Source organism: Falco punctatus (assembly GCF_963210335.1).
Source record: "Falco punctatus genome assembly, chromosome: 4".
Taxonomy (NCBI): domain Eukaryota; kingdom Metazoa; phylum Chordata; class Aves; order Falconiformes; family Falconidae; genus Falco; species Falco punctatus.
In genome coordinates, this window is record NC_137583.1 from 88,523,001 (window position 1) to 88,540,472 (window position 17,472).

At 41.8% G+C, this 17,472-nt stretch overlaps 1 protein-coding gene across 2 annotated transcripts; it reads left to right on the forward strand.

Moving 5' to 3' along the window:
- The first annotated feature begins 28 nt into the window (after window positions 1–28).
- CCDC201 (coiled-coil domain containing 201) lies at window positions 29–17,151 on the forward strand. 2 transcript variants are annotated; one of them, XM_080382094.1, is made up of 3 exons: window positions 29–13,140; window positions 14,950–15,515; window positions 16,431–17,151. In XM_080382094.1, exons 1-3 carry the CDS (start codon window positions 13,083–13,085, stop codon window positions 16,515–16,517), a joined length of 711 nt encoding a protein of 236 aa, XP_080238220.1. In that variant the 5' UTR covers window positions 29–13,082; the 3' UTR covers window positions 16,518–17,151. The 2 variants fall into 2 exon arrangements, with proteins under 2 accessions (XP_080238220.1, XP_080238221.1); XM_080382095.1 differs by having other exon boundaries at window positions 29–13,187; window positions 16,431–17,147.
- Window positions 17,152–17,472: the final 321 nt, after the last annotated feature.

The window sequence follows — 17,472 nt, forward strand, 5'->3', positions numbered from 1 at the left end:
AAGGTTCACTGGGTTCTCTGGCTTTGAGCTGTCTGGGTTCTGTGCTGATGCTAGTCCTGCTCCTGCTAAAGCCATGCTTACAGGGATGCCTACCCTAAGCATCACAGCCCAACCCGCCACTTGAGGTCCGTGCCAGTTAGCAATGTTGGAATAAGAAATTGGTATCTAATCCTCTAGCTGATTTTCCCCCATCTTGCTGCTGAACAAAACTTTAAATTCTGGAGGTATTTTACATGTGTCTTTTTGAAGGTTGTCATTTCTGTGTCACTACAGTTTGGGACTACTCTTCAAATTACTTATGTAATTGCTGTATGATAAATGAGGAGTACTGGAGGAGCATAACACTGAGGTTGGTGGCAGAGGGAAAATGGTGTGGACTGTGAATACTTTCTACTCTGTATTAATAAGGACTTCTTGCATTTCACAGACTTGAGCTGATTTCATAATAAGGCTTTGAAATCCATTAATTTGTTTGTTTAATCAGGTGACTGTGGGGTTAACTATGCAGTACAGCTTCTGCAAGTACTTCTGTCAAAGTAAGTTAAGGTGTAGGTTCATACAACATATCCCAGCGGCCTGCATACAAGAACCACTACCTTTGTACTGATGATTGGTTTCGTACACTAGTTAAGGGTTTCTGACAGTCATAAATGAACTTGTCTCAAATTCAGTGGGTCTTGCATCTCAGTGTGGCATAATTGTTGTGACTAATGACAATCTGGACTCTGTTTCTCGACCCCAACTCTGTTGATGATTGGCTTTTTTCAGAACTCTGTGTAGGCTTTTTTCAGCTCTTTGTTCCTTTTAATCCCATCTCTTACTGAGTTTTCAGGCCAAAGCTCAATCATGAATAAATGTGTAAATGTAAATAAATGGGGGAAAAGTGCATCTAAGGGAGGGCTGCCTGTTGCTCTTTAATTACTCTCCAAAACATCATACTTCTTGGGTGGCCTGGTGTGACATAATCTGATTGGTACAAGGACAAAAACAGGAAAGGGGCGGGGGGGGGGGGGGGCGGGGGAAGTTTTCAGGAGTACAAAATAATTAAAAAAACAATAAAAAAGAAGAAGCTTGTGAGATAGCAGTGGCAGAAAGAAAGAGGTGAAAAGCCAGTACTCCTGCAGTCATTGGTAAAGCTCTTGGTGATGTGGGACAGGTCTTGAGTGCCTGAGCCAGCAGAGTACTCGACCAGATTCCTAGTGAGGCAGAAATAAGAGTTGTGTTCAACTGCATGGCCAGATCCATTTGGAGTTTTCGTGTCTGTTCACATTCATAAGTGTTCAAGACCTCTTGGTGAACTGCTTTCAGAATTCCAGAAGGAATTATTCAGAGTTGTCGGGGGTTGTCACCTTTAATGCCTATTTTCTGATCATGAAGAAGCACCTTGAATTTTGAATTAGTGTTGGTTAATGTACATAGCCTATGTGCTGGAAGGACTTGGTTTTGCTTGTGCCTTAACTGCATGCTCGAGGATCTGCTTCTTTATATTAGGAATCCCCATTTTATGCCTTCTGTGACATCAGATGTGTCACATCTGCATAAAACTGAAGGAACAAACAGTGCTGCATCACTGTGAAGCTTTTTTACTACTTCCTTTCCTACTTTGGTTTACTACCAGCACAGCTATGTGGGTGTGAGAAGCACTCCAAGTGCTTATGGAGGAAGGCCATAGGCAGGTACGTGTGTGTCCAAGCTAAATACGAACAGATTTCCTAGAAAGCTCAGCACATGCAGTGAGCTGAGTTCTGCAGAAAATCTGTCCAGATAGTTTGGAGCTCCTTTGAAAAAGCTGGCTGCCTTCCTCTTCAGATCAGGCTTACACAACATGTTGATTAAAAACACGCTTACCTACAGCTTGTAACTGCACTGCCACATTGGCTAGGGGTAGGTTAACCTGCCGGTGGTAAAACGGCTAACAGTTCTCATTGTGGGCAAGGCTAAGGCGTGCTTTGATTACTGCAGTTGTGCACACTATCGTGTCTTACTTTCAAGTGCCTGACCTGCTGCTTTGATCCTAGACCTGTCAATGGTGGCATCCGTTATGGAAAATTTGAACTGGCACATGGAAGTTGTTGAGGCGATTTCTCATGTCTTTTCCTCCTTGGTGCACATGGGTGCGAAGGTTGTCTGTGCTTATGTGTCAAATGCCATCCAAGCGATATAGCAAGAATTTTAAGTGAAATGTAGATGAAGATGAATTGTCTGTGCCATCACAGAATTGCTTCATGATAATTACATTTTTGAATTGTTACAGTAAAACCCCTTTTTCGCTTAGAATTCTTGCTTTTTTTACAGTAACATTACTAGGGCTCCATTAAGAAAAAAATGAAATAATGGTGTAAGTCGCTCCCATTTACAAGTACAATTGTCTGTACAAATTTGGACTTAGGGAAAGCAAATGGCGAGTTTCTTTTCTGCATTCAAGCCTCTGGTTTTTATGCAGAGGTAGCTTTGGAAAATGTTACAGAATATAGTAGGAATGTAAGTAATGCTTTCAGAGCTACTGGTTACCATTTCAGAGCAGTTACCATTTCTAGCGTAACTAACCCAATTCTAGAGAATTCTACAGCAGTGATATTATTTTCAGTGAAATTATGACAGAGGTTAAAAACCTCTTCTTGGAAGTTCTTTTTACATTATATACTTGTGTGTAGATTTGTCTGTGTGCAAATCATCAGTTTGTACACAGAATGTGGATAGTGGTCTGAAACAGTAGCAATGCATGCACGTCTCAGTTCCAAGCAGATTCAGCCAACTTTGACCCATCTCTTAAAATCTCTGCCACTAAAACTTGTGCTGCAGCTCACATCTGTCTGGATTTTATCCTGCTGGTTAGTCCTTGTACACTCTGTTGTCAGGACGTTAATTTTTGCCCTTCTTGTATATGTCCATAGGTTCTGCTTGGAAATGAGATATTAAGTATTTTTCTGATCTGGTAATTGAAAAGATTTAGAAGTGTATGTGATTCCTTATTTTTGTAATGAAATTTTCAGCAGCCTAAGGTAGGAGGCAAAAAACCCCAACCACATGGAGCACGTATTCTACAATCAAAATTGGTCTGTCTACACATGATGGCACAGTGTTCACTGCAGGCTTACCTGTAATTTTAAGCATCCTAGAAATATTTAAATGTAGTAAATGCTATAGCGCTAAGAGGAAAGGACCTAGGCATGCCTGTCTGCCTCTTAATGCCACGTAACTATTCTTTGGACATGAAAATGTGACCTGCAACTCATAAAACATTGCTTCTTAAGGGATCGATGCCCCTGCCACCCTTAACTCGCCTTCCATTGTTCAATGCCATCCCATTTTTGTTGCAGGCAGTTACTGTCTGCTCAGTCCTGCTTACCATCTCCCTCCCCAGGTCCTCCACCACGTGGCTGTCAATCATCTTTTGCAAAGAGAAAATATATTTACAAAAAGCAGATTTTTCATATAATAGGTGTTTAGGGGAAAAGAAATCGCTTTGCCACAGCGGGGTTAGGAAGTGGTATGTGTGACAGCAGGCCTGAAAGGATGAGTGAAGGTCCCCAGTGGCAGGAACGTGGGCACCAGCAGCTGGCAGCAGGCTGGGTAGCCAGGCTTAACCCCGCCAGCTGCAGGCAGAGCAGCATCCCTGCTCCTGTCCCCAGAGAAGAGACACAGATAAGCAAGAGGGGGGGGATAGTCTTAATTCATGTTCCCTAGCAGTTTACTAAACATGTGCAAACCCATTTCAAGGGTAGTCATGTTCTCTGTGTCTGGATGCCTCTCTTTATTAAAAAATAAGAGTAAGCAAAGGTACAGTCTTGGGGTTTTATAGGGCTGGTTGAATCAAAGCATTCAGTAAGACCATGCAAGAGGAGTCTTAGCTGCTTAACCTGCAGATTTTTGCAGCAAATTCTGCATTGCTTCCAAACTAACTTGAATATTCTGCTTAGACTTTGAAAAAAAAAATAATTATTTGCATCAGGTAGAGATACTCCGTTCCTCAAAGGGAAAACCAAATGTATTTTTCTTTCTTTTTGAATGGCATACGAGGTTTCAGAAGGTATTTCAGTCTGATTTACAGCCTGGTAAAATCGATAGAAATATTAACTTCAGTGATGGTTGAGTTGTTAGATCAGGCCTTATTCTGATGCCTCTTCCTCTCCCACTGATGTCAAACGGGGTGTTGCCAGTAACTTCAAAGGGACGGGGAGGAGGCCTACTGTATCACAATAGAAACAGCTATCTACATAGATAAATAAAATTAACAGTCCTAACTTTAAGGAACGAACTAGTAAGTCAAGATGTCATTTTTTCAACTATTGTAGCCCACTGAACCTATAAATAATTTTTATATCTATATAGCTATACACTATATATATATATGTATGTATATACATAGTACAATACAATAACTTAACACTGGGTAACTTCTAATGATAGATTTGCATTAATAATACGGGTCTATTTTTATGTAAATAGAATATTGTAGAGTATCTTCCAGTCTTTTTCAGGATTGTTAAATTGAGAAGAGCAATTGAATATTTGTCCTATTTTTATGTTAAAAAGTGAATGGACTGAAATGTTAAATGTGAATGTAAATTTCTTATTGCAACTTTTATACTGAATGTTTGCACTATTATAATTTCTGGAATCTAATTAAAAATAAAGGAAAAAAAGTTGCTTGAATAAACAGCTGTTTGAGATTGTTGTTTTGGTTTGGCTGGTTTGATTTTTAAATCAAGTTATATTCATCATTCTATACCAAGCTGCCTCTCAGAGGGTCCAAATGCAGCTTCTCAGCTTTCAGGTTGAGGACATGCATCGAGCAATCCTGCAATTCTACTTTCACAATTGCTTTGAACTGAAGAACCTTGTGGGAGCAATTCAGCTCCCTTGTGAGCCTTGTTGACTTTATGCGTTGACCACAGTGGAAGCGAGCCTGGGCCAAGTGCTCCAGCCATTGTGCAAGCAGAGGAAAGTAAACATGTGCAAATACTGGCCGCATAGACCAGAAGTTGGGGAGGGGAAGTTCATCTCTCATGTTCCACAAGCCAGAAATAATTGGCGGACTTGGGCCGCGTGTAGATTGTGTCGGCAGTTTCTATCATGCAAGATGCAGAACCAACCTAAGTGCAAATTCGCGTAGGTTAACTTAAAATTGAGCTGAAAACTGATAAAGCTGTACCAGGTAACTTGCCCCTCAAGAGACTCTGTACGCTTCGGCACAGAACCAAAGCAGTTTGATTGTACAGCTTCCAAATCACAGCAGGCTCCCATCTGGTTAGTTCAGAGCAAAAGCAGAGGCACTCAGGTCCCTCATGCCTGTCCGTGCAGATATGCCCAGAGATAATTTGGAAATGCAGAGTCCCTTGTGATGGAAAACAGCCCGGGATCAGATGCAAGGGGTTTTATTCCAAATGCAAGAGTAAGCCTCCCCAGCTGTTTCTCTTGCAGGTTAGAGAGCGCAGTGTGAGTTGAACAGAATTATTGTGATGACAGTGAGTGTGATGGAACAGTTCTTAGTTTGCCCTTACACCAATGAGAAGTGTTTGAGGCCTTATGTAGACATATTTTTTTTTGTTTTCTCCTTCCCCTGGGAAAGACAGCGTGCCAGGTCTTTGCAAGTGTCAATCAGAATAGTTCCGCTGAAGTCAAAAGGACATAAATAAATTGAAAATCTGGCCTTCATCTTTCAGTGGACCTATTCTGCCACGTTGGTATTTTCAGGCTTTCTCTCAATATTAAAATGTGCAACGCTACCTGGGTTGTTGGGGGGGATTTAATGTATATAAATACACACAGAGCTAAATATACTTGTATATAAAATATGTACATACACTTGCATATGTTAATGAGATAGTGCAAGTTCTGGATTAATGACCCAGGCCAGATACCTGGAAACAGTTTTCTGCCATGCCCCATACACAGCTGAATCACCTCAAAGACATAATGACTCAGCATGAGAATTCATGTTGCTTAAAGAATGACGTAGTGTTAGCAGCAGGTTACTTACATCTGCCAGTTACATTTTTGGACAAGAAAACCATTTCCGGTAGTGAGTAGTTCATGCTATAGAAATGCAACCCCTGAATGAGAAATTCCAGCAACTGCATTTCTATAGCATAAACCACCCAGGACTGGAACTGGTGTTCTTGTCCAAAACTGTTACCAGAGGAGGTTGTTGATTTGAAACAGGGGGACGGGGAGAAGAGGAAATGAGAACATCGTGTACATCACCCAGGCATTACTGGTGCGTTGCCATTGAATCTACGTCAAAACCTTCCCATCTTGCAGCCGTTCCCTAGGGCAGTGGGTCACCTGATGCACTGTTCCTGCTGGCAGAACATGATGTCCAAAGGAAGGAAACAATTATACAGGTACCACTCATGGACCATACTCTTGTTTGGGCCATTCTGATGGAAAAAAAGCCATAGCTGGAAAGTGAGCCACATAGTGGAAGTTGTCTGTGACAATTCTGGCTCATTAAAGCTACCAGACTGTGGAGAGAGCATGTGAGCTTGGGGGTGGATCTTGACGTACAGCTGGGCTACTGAGGAGTCCTGACCAAACATCCAGTCCTGTACAGATTATTTTGACTATCGATTGCAGCAGTAGTTTGCATAGGTTTTCAGGCCTATGGTTCAGAGAATAGAAACTGGCTTTTAATACTACATTAATATGAGCTGCCCAGGCTTCTGCTGTTTCTGTACTTACACCAGGGACGTTGGTCCCTGTACTGGACACTGGTCCACTACAATTAGACTCAGCCATAGCAAAGAAGCTATGCTGGCAGTGCTAGCTAGCTAGACTTAGCTAGCAATGAAGAAGTAGAAGGAGCTAGTGATGAAGTAGTAGTCATGATTAGTATGAACGTTTACCTTTCCGTTTACTAGACATAGTCTGAAGATGCCAACAAGGGCTTTCATAGAGATGGTGTAACATATCAATCACTACACCGCCACAGACGAAGGCAAATAAGCTTCTCTATCACAAATGCTCTGCTTCACCGAGTCTGTGGGACTTCAATGACTTCATTAGCATTCCCTCATCTCAGACCACCTGGGGATTCGTCTGTGCAATTCTAATACAACAAGAAAAGAGTCATTGATATTCATCTGGCCTGACCTCCTGCACAGCACTACAGTCAGTCTGGCCACGCTACTGCACTGCACAAACAGGGCATTTTTAGTTTATTATTAGATGTAATAAAGTAAAGCAAATCCATCATTTTCTGGTCGCTGAGAGATTTGAAGTCAGACATTTGTTTGGCATTGGCCAAACTGTGCTCATACTGTTGCCAAAGGTCATGAAAGCACCACCGACTGTTTTCCCCCAAACACTATAGTTACTCTGTATGTTTATTGAACTTTGGCAATAATATTATGTGCTCCTCAGCAGCACTGCCAACATAATTAGAAAGGAGCAGTCATATCAGAAAAGACACAGCAAGTTACTGAAGAAAGGTCCCAGTTGAATATTAACTCAGATTGACTTCTGGGGTGTAGAAACACGTAGAAAGCATATAGGACACTGTCTAGTGAATAAACAACATGCAGATAGAACACATTGTGGCACTCTGGTAAGACTGAAGTGGATAAGCATATAATGAAGAGGAGTCATTGACGTAATTACAAAGGCAGGTGGTGGCACATTGATTTTATCAAGATCAATGACCTTTACTGCTACTAAAGTGTACCTAGTTTCTTACTACTGAGGTAATTAAACTTTTTGAAGTCAAACATTAATCCACCAGGCCTTTGGATAAAAAAAATACTTTTCTCAATTTGGCATTCCCCACAATGGTTTTAGAGTGGCTACTTGTATAATTATAACCTTGTTTAACCGAGAAAGGCAACAATTTTTAATGCCTTAACGATTTATAATCGATCTTAAGATAGCAGCATCTCTAAATATGTTCAGCCTAATCCTTCTCTCACATAGACACCAAGCACTGCATCCAAGGGCAGAGCTGGTCCATGCTGACAAAGGACACGGCACTGAACTTGCCTATAAAGAATAAGGGTCTGTTCTTAAGGCTTTTGTTTACTCAGTCCTAAGGTTACATTAAAGCAGAAAAAAAAAAATGGCTGTTAGAATACTACTTTCAGCTCCCTGCAGTTGGTGGACCTAGAAAGTTTTATAACATCAACATCTAAATTAATTTTTTTAAGAATATTTGCAGTGGCTCAGAGACTAAGAACCAACCCTCATTGTTCCTCAAACTCTCACTGAAATGAATCATACAGAAGGTGATTTAGGCACTTAAATAAGGGTTTGACTTGCTGAGAAGCCATGAAACCCAGTTAGTATATCGAGATTGTGGGTTTGAGTGTGCAAAATCAGATCTGTTATCCAGCTGGACAGATCTGGTCATAGAATAGGTGCACTACCCAAATTCTGTAGAAATATGTAACCCAAAGAACACAAGCATCAGTGTATTGCAAGTAGTACAGAGCCATTTTTTTTCTGACAGGTTATGAGACGCCCCCAAACACCTGTACAGGATTCCCTAAAGCCTTCCTCTCAGGCTGCTTATGAGATGCTCCTATCACAGGAGCTGAAGTGGGAGTATACCATGCTTAGGTCTGTCCCTGGACACTGTAGCCAAAGACACTGACCTTGCCTCAGGCCAGAAAAGAGGTCATTGCCACACTGAAAAATGGGATGTCCCAACAGTTGCAAAGATACGGCCCTTTTTTTCTCCAGTGATAATAACATCATAATTCAGCAGAATTCTACTACATGAAAAACTATAATGAAAGTCTTCCAAAAGGCAAAATCTTTAAAGTTGCTGGAGAGTAAGTTCATAAATGTACATAAGTGATGTTCAGGCACTGAGAAGCTTGTTTAACAGATCACAAAGGATTCATATAGTCCTTGGTTTCTGAAGGTTTCAGCAAAGGTTTTGCTGCTGAAAGGGCTGGAAGGCACATCCTCTGAGAGGCAGCTAAGGACTTCGGGGTTGTCTAGTTTGGAGAGAGGGAGGCTGAGGGGCAACCTCATTGCTTTCTACAGCTTTCTGAGGAGGGGAAGTGGAGAGGGAGGTGCTGATCTCTTCTCCCTGGGATCCAGTGATAGGACGCATGGGGATGGTTCAAAGGTGCACCAGGGGAGGTTTAGACTGGCTATTAGGAAGCATTTTTTAACCAAGAGGGTGGTCAAACACCACAACACACTTCCTAGAGAGGTGGTTGATGTCCCAAGCCTATCAGTGTCTAAGGGGCATTTGGACAGTGCCATTAACACCATGCTTTAACTCCTGGTCAGCCCTGAAGTGGTCAGGCAGTTAGACTCAATGATTCTTGTAGGTCCCCTCCAACTGAAAAAAATATTCTATTTTATTCCATTCCATTCTATTCTATTCTATTCTGTTCCGTTCCGTTCTGTTCCATTCTGTTCCATTCCATTCCACTCCATTCCAAAGTGTCTTAAAAACATATATAGAACAACTGTTCCATTGTATACAACACCACGAATCTCAGGATTCTCAGTAGTGCCCAGACATGTAATTCCTACTAAAATAAGTAGAAATAAAGTGCTAAGGTTCTTTTGAAAAGTTCCACTGGGTTCTTCTATGCAGCTTTACATACCCAAAGAGGCCAAGTCTATTGGGAGTGTTGGACTGCTTCCATTTCAATGTTTGTGGCTGCCCAAGGATCTTATGATTCACTGGGACAAAAGCTCTGCTCCTTTTGCACTCCCCGCTGTACCGGAATGCTGGAAAAACCAAGGGAGGCACTGTTTTCCTTTTTTATATAGATGTTTTTCCTCCTTTGTCTTGCCCATTCCTTCAATCTTTCTTCTAATTTATTCTTTCCGCATGGCTCTAAATTTAGAAAAACATTTTCACTTTTGTGCCCTTCTCTTCTTTTTACCCTCCTTTCACTCTCCAAAACTATTTGTATTCTTCTGGCTCTTCCTTCTTCCCTCCAATTCTCCAAACAAGGGTCATCCCACCATGGGTCATCAGACAGAGGAGAGTGCTGAGCTCCACTTACCAGCTCCTACTGCCTATGACAGACTTCTTCATGGGATCACCCTCTGCAGCAAAAAACATCAAACTACTTGCAAGAGAAGAGAGACAGCCAGACACTGTTCTGCCCAGGAAAGACTGCACCTAGCTCCTAACTGCTTGGACACTTACACAAGATCTGTAACTTCACAGACTGTAATTATATATCCCGTTCAATATAATGCATTAGGGAAGTGCATCAACTAAGGGCTGGTTCAGCATCCAAGTTCCCTTCAGGAGAACTGTTTGGCAACATCATCAGAATAGAAAATGAAGAAACAACTATAGCCACAATTGAAGAAGTGCAGTCTCTCAGATTAGACCAGAACACTAAGGGAAAAAGGTGTCCCTTTATGTCCCTGTATGTATGCTATTCCTTGGTAAACTGGAAAAAAAAAAAAAAATCACCCTCTTTCAGAAGAGGCCTCCTCAAACTCCTGTGTCTCTGAAGTGAATTCATGCACTTGAACTGGAATGAAAGGGCTGAAATTTGAGCAGAATGCTGTGCTGTATTTGTTTTCTCTGCTCTTGTTGGTTTTGGAAGTCAAAATCTTAAGAATTAATGCTTAGTGAAAGAATTAGTGAAAAAAGTGAAAACTTTTTCTATGTAGGCTTTGAATTTTTGGAACAAATTTAGAAAGGGAGATGAAGTTATCTCCTAAAGTGAGATCAACAAAAGAATCTTTCAAGCCATAAACACGGAGCGGTGGTGGTTTGATATAAAATATATAGAGGTGCATAATAATATTGCTAGAATTGCGTGCCCTCTTGCGTCACACAGAAGAAGAGAGGAATGTGTGTAAACATAGACCGAACAGCTGGGTCCAGACCTATGGAGTTATTGCTCCAAAACATCAGGTAGATAATGCTGAGGGGGAAGATGGCCATAGCAAGGAATGTAATTTTACTGAAGGAACGGTTCCTAACAAATAGGTGTGAGTGCAGGACACAGTATGTGTCGTTCTTGGAAAGGTGCAAGAAGCCTGCACAAGGTGCCACCCATGCCAGAGCTTGGGTATTTTACCTCCAGGCTACAGATACACCAAGGCCAAGGTAATATCATCACTGCAGCTGGTCTGCTGAGCGCTGTGTGCTTACACTAACTTTGGACTCTTTTCTGTCCAATCTCTGCATAGTTACGTCCTTCCTGTTCTCTGTAACATCCTGCCAACACTTCATAAAAAGCTAAATCTGTGGGACATAAGACAGACCATAGCTAACAGCGAGAACAGCTTGCAAATGTCCTCATTTATATACTGAGAACAACTGGCAAGGAATTAGAGGCAACAGCAAGTAATGGTTTTGCAGGAAAGGGGAAGGTTATTTTTTAAGAGGCTTGTAGGAAAAGCCCACGGAATGTAGGCATAAAGGTGGTGCAGCTACAGAGAGCACTGGGGCACTCCGAGATGCTGCAAAAGGATGCAGTGAAAGTGAGGGCAAGCATGGCATGGAGGGCAAAGCCCAAGCTGGAAGCCAAGGGCAGGAGTTTTTGACGAGGTCCAGTGAAATGATGTCAATGTGGCTCAGACACGCCAAACAGCTTCTCGTGCAGGTTCATGCTGTGCAATGTTGTTTGCATCACTGCCTCGCTGGGAGAGGCAATGTTATGTCCCACTGACACAGCCGGACAGTGCAAACATTGCAACAGTATGCCAAGGCATCACTCTCTGCTCTGTGCTATATACGGAACTGGCTTGTTGAGCTCCGCAAGGTACAGTATGGCTGAACTGGTGGGTTTGCTCACCAAGCCACAAGGCCGCTAGTCTGAAAACTAACTGCTAATATTAATATTCAAAATGAGGTAAGGGTTAGTCTAGCCTCTTCTTGTGTTTATAAAGGACTGAGATTTTTTTTTTTTTTCTCAGCCACAAATAACTCAAAATAGTTTTTGTTTAGTTCTCAAAATATTCCTGTAGGAACCTCCCCTGGGAGTTTAGGAAATAAATAGCTTATCCTGGACAGACTATTTATTTCCAGGATGTTTACTCGTGCAGTCCATGTGATTGTAAAGTGCCTCCATTTCTCAAGCTCTCTTTCTGTTCCTTAGGGGCACATAATTCAAACCTAGCAACTTTCCCCTTATACTGACAGACTGTTATTCCTAAATATTGAACTGGTACCTCCAATTCTCTATTCATAGTGCAATTATTAATGCGGCAAGAGAGGGTGGTTTATGATTAGGTTTGAAACACCCAGACTCCCTGGAACCACAAGTTCAAATCCTGGCAAGATCAGCCCTTCACCCCTCTGTCTGTGCTAGCTGCACTCCACAACCTCAGGTCACCCGCATAAAGCCCTGAAATTAGGTCTGTCTGATCGGCTTAGATTTTAAAGGTCCACAGGTCATGCTTTTGTCAAAAGGGTCTACCCCAACATTTGTGCACATGCTCCCTCTCACCGGTGCTCACTCTACAGCGCTGTAGCAGCAGCTGTTTGCTACCACCCACCACAGAGCTGACTTGCAATTCAGTGGGGCTGGTGCCGTCCAGCTGCTTTTCTCTGTTGACAAAAATTGTTCTTCACCTGAACCGTACCATTTCAGACCAATGCAATTATCACCTAAGAGCTCATATTTTGAAACTGCTTTTTTTCAAGATAAAATGCTGCCATTTACACAGCTGTTAGCTGCAAACACTGTGGAATTCAGACTACAGTAAAATAAACCTCAGTTTATTCTCACTACCTATTTTCCTAAAAAGTGCTTTTTCATGGCAGATTTAACATTTATTTTTTTGGGCAAAAGAAGCAGTGAGAAAATAAAATCAGAATGGAAACAGATATACTCCACCAACATACATCCATCTAGTGACAGATCCTCAATGTGCCTTCAGCAGCCATGTGAAGCCAATTAACCACCAGATGTATTTTTGTGATTGAAATAAGCAGCAAGCAGCAAAGATTAAAGAGCAATAAACATAGCACATAGACAAGTTTGCTAACTCATTTTCCCAAGATTAATTAATCCTACATTTCTATTTAGTAGTTTATTCAGTTAGCACCACTGCTGAAACACCTAAAACATGCTAAATGTGTGATACAGGGAGTCCCTGCAGGAGGGGGTGCTGGGAGGCTAGCAGGGCTATAAGAGGGGAAGCAGCAGATGAAGCTAGATCACCTGAGAAGCAGAAGAAGATATCAAAGAGAACCTGGTAGATCTGGTAAGTGTGTGTTCTTGCTAAAGCTGCTGCTGGATACATTCTCTGTGGTAAGCTCTGATGTTCTTGAATGGTTTATCTTTCTCTGTTGTTCTTAGACTGCTCCCCTCTTTTATCTATAATGCTATTATAACTGAACAGAAAACCTTTGTTTCTTGTATATGTGTATATCTTTCTGTCTCTAAAGCACAGAAATGAGTGAAAGAAAAAAGCTTGTTTTCCTTAGAAACTTATTTAGGAAAAAGTATTTTCAACCAAACTTTAAATAAAAAAAAAAAAGCTTTTAATTGACCATCTAGGCTTTATGAGTAAAGGGAAGGCATCAAAATATGTAGTTAAGGATGGGCTTGGGGTGGGGGGTCGCAAACTCTTTCTTATTCTCTCTAAGTTTAATCATGTAAGCTTCCTGCAAGTAAGTTTCTATGATGAAGACTAAGGGAAGTCAATATGGCTGAGAGGGAAAGGGAGAAGGCAGTGTCTGTAGGCTGAGTGCTGCTTGTAACGTGTCACGCAACCTAGTGATGCCAAGGAATGAGAGGAGAAACGGATATCCAAAGAAAAGTGAAAAAGGTGGTGTGTTCTGTCATGTCCCACCCCCTCCCCCAACTTTTTATTGAGAAGAAAACCTCCCAAACACCTGACTTCTGCTGTATTGAAGAGTCAGCACCTTACCTCTTGCCTCCTGTTCCTTAGAAACAAAGTGGATGTGAAACTCTGCCAAACTCAGACCCTACATAGGTGCAAAAACATTGATAAAGAATGGAGAACTGATGCCTTTTACTTCAGCAAACCTATCTGTCTGTCCTTCTGTGCCCCACTTTATCACGGTCCCATCATCCCGTCCCCCACAAAGCCCCACCAAGACCTTTGATCTATAGGGTTTAGAATAGGGGCACTTAACACCTATTGCCCTCTAGATGAGCTTCATGCAATCGACCTATATGAAATATCTGAACTGCCTCATGAGAGTGAAGAGTTCAACAGTTACTAGAAGTACTTAACTGCTCATCTAATTAAGATACTTATTTTAAGGTGTATCTTAAACTGGATATATTTATCTTGGGCTTTTCCATGTGTAAGAAATCGGGCTTCTTTTTGGTGGGGGCTGGCAAATGGGTGCAGGAAACTTCTAGCAAAACCAACCTTGCCACTGCTGTAAATTTGGTTGCAAACAGACTTGCAAAACACGTGGTTGGCTTAAGATCTGCAGACGTAAGCCAAATGTCAAGTAAGTGGGAGGGAATGAGAGGTTTGTGAGCTCCCTTTTAAGAAAATAAGGGGGGAAAAAATGGCATTTGGACTAACAGATGTTTGCTGGAACCAGAACTTCTCTGCACATCTGTCTAGAGTGCTTGGTTGTTGGTTTTGTTTTGGTTTGTTGGGGTTTTTTTTCCTGCACTATAGTAATCCCTCTGGCATCTAAGAGTTTTCACCTACCTACCCAGTGTTAGCAGCTGCAACCCTGAAAGTATATGATTTGTATACTCTGAAGGAGAAAATGCTGTTTTAATCATGTTGCAGTTAATGAGATCTTCAAAAATAAATAAATACAAATTCTAGCATATATGGAGCTCCACATGCGGAAGGCTGGGGCAGAAGTGTTGTATGTGTGACAAGCTGTCTTCTAATGTTCTGTTTTCAATGTGGCTGTGCCAAACCCTTTAGGAACACTGGTTTGTACAAGGGATAAATTCCATGTAAAGACAGAACACAGACATGAAAAGAGGAACACCTCGGATTTGGTGCAGCCAAGCATTTTACACAGCATCTCTCACTATGTAAGCAGTGACACAATTTTCTCCTTCTCTTAAGGCAATAAACCTGATCTCAAGATGTCAGAGGAAGAAGATTCTTTTCTGAATGTTAAAAGATCCTTGAAAAAGAGAATGGTGAAACACAGCACTCCAGTGGACTCAATGTTTTCAAGAACAATGACATCTCTTACAGATCTGACAAGTCAGTCAGTTGAGGACCAAGGTGCCAGTAAGACAGTTTATGGAACTCCAGTGCCAAAATCAAATCTAAGCAGACCATTAGCTCAAGTATCGTTAGTACGTGTTGAAGCATACATCCCTCGTACATCCCCGAAAAGGCTTTCAACAGTGTTTGACTGGCAAGAAGTGAACAGAGAGATAAGTCAAAGCTCTCAGGCTGTGTTTTCTAGAAGGAGGCTTTCCACAGTGTTGGCCTCTGAATCAAATGAAGAGTCAAGTGACAACGTTGTCCCAAACATGGAAACTCAAGCTCTCACTGAAGTATCTGAGGCACATGCAGTAACTCCTGAGAGTGGACCTTCATGGCTTGTTAGTGGAATACCAGGGATAAAAGATCTCCCAATAAGAAAAACCAGGAAGAAGAAAACTGACAAGGCTCTTGTGGTAATGGCTTTCCCTTAGTTATGAAATAGCTAAGCTGTACAAACTCCTACCCATGCTGAGAATATACAGATTTTCCAGTAATGTGGGAGTATTTTAGTTGTGGAACACCTCCACAACTTTACCAGTGAGAACATGTAATTATGAATGGGGTCATAACCTGCTAGGCTCTGTGCTATCATTCCTAATAGCAGACTGGATGCAATGCAGCCCTCCAAACTGTACTTGCTTCAGCTTGTGAGCTTGCATGACTAGTTGTGTACACTAATGCAAAAGTACACACTTTAAAAAAAAAAAAAATCTTTAGGAGGAACTTAAAAATGGGAAGGAATCAGTAATCTAAATTCTCAAGTTTCTTAACATTAGCAAGTTAACTAAAACTGGGGAAACAAATAATCAACTTCTTTCCTTGTTTAATCCAAGGTGTAGTGATTTATAAGAAGAGTGCCAGTCATTGCAAATGGGGTCTTGTGTGCAGTACTGCAATTAGCATAGGGCTTCCCGGGGAAAGCTTAGATTAACAGCCCTCATGCAGGTCTTTCTTTTTATATTCTGTGGAGTGTGAGAACTCAATTTCCTAGCACTTTGCTTATTGGCAAGGGCCCTGAGGAAAGCCCGTAGAAGGGTAGGGAGGCAGCCGAACTCAATTCTGAAGGCTGTCATGTCAGTGTGAAGCCAGCAAATTCTGTTCTAGTTTAGTTTTTCCCCTGTACCATAATGTTTATGGATGTGTTGGAAACCTGGGAAAGAGTTCTCTGTTCTGGGAGTAAAGCCTCCTTAGCTTAAAACAAATTGGAAACTTCGGCCAAAATCCAGTTGGATTCATAATGCCTTTGTGTATGCTGTTTGTTTTTTTAAAGCAGGTGACATCTGAATCAATTAGATTACCTAATTAATATTTTCATTTCTGTATTACAGAGAGAGAAAGAAAGGGAATGGGTGCTTCGTCAACTTAAAAACATTGAGGAAGCAACCAAACATGAGCTGACAATTGAAGAAGCTTGACTGAACTACCTATGGAATTAGTGCTACTGCATCCTTCTTGTGGGAACAGCTAGCTCCAATAAATCACACAGCTGACTATAGTGCCTGTTGGACCTTTTTTTTCCTTCCATAACGTTCAGTTGTTGTTGTTTGCTTTGTGACTCTTTTTGCCTCTTAAATCTAGGAGGAGTTGGGTACGAAATGAAGAAGTGCCTCTACATGAGAGCCAAGGTTACTGTGTAATGGCTGAATGCCTGGAACAAAGCAGGGAGGGAGAACTTTGTGTAAGAACTGTTCTTCATGCTGCCACAGCTCTTCCTGGCCACGCTTTATTGTGTAGCATTCAAATCTTCTGAGGTTACTGATGTTCCTTAAGTGACAAAGTCCTGGTGGCCACATGAGGAGATTCTTCTTTGACTAACTGGGATTACACTCCATCTAGAGAGTAATCAAAACTGATGCAATCAGGAATGTTTTTGCTGTTAGCTGGGGAGATGAGGAAATAGTGAGAGGCACCAAGGAGGGGCACCACCCTTTAGAGGTTACAGATTAATGACAGTTTGTTTTGAAGTTTTGGCTCAAAATAAGTTTGCCCCAGACTTGGCTTGCAAACACACCTCGCTGTTGCACTGGAGATCCTTCATGCTCATCTGTGTGCTGGGGGGGGGGGGGGGGGGGGGGGTAGGAGTTTTCTGTTTTTCTGTGGAGCTGCTGCATGTGGAGGAAGAAGGGTATCTTCCCTGACAGCTGTACTGGCAAAATGGCAATTTAGCTCACAGCAGCTCTTTCTGAAGCACCAGTCCAGAAGTGATGCAAAAAAGCATAATGCTCCTGTTCATTCCTACTGCTGTCTCTTACAATCTTTAGGCAGAGTTGAAGGCTTCTAAGTGATGTGTGGGGTGTCAGCAGCAGGCACCCAGACCAGATTTACCACGTGTACACATGCACCCCTGCACTTCTTGTGTGGCTCTAGCAC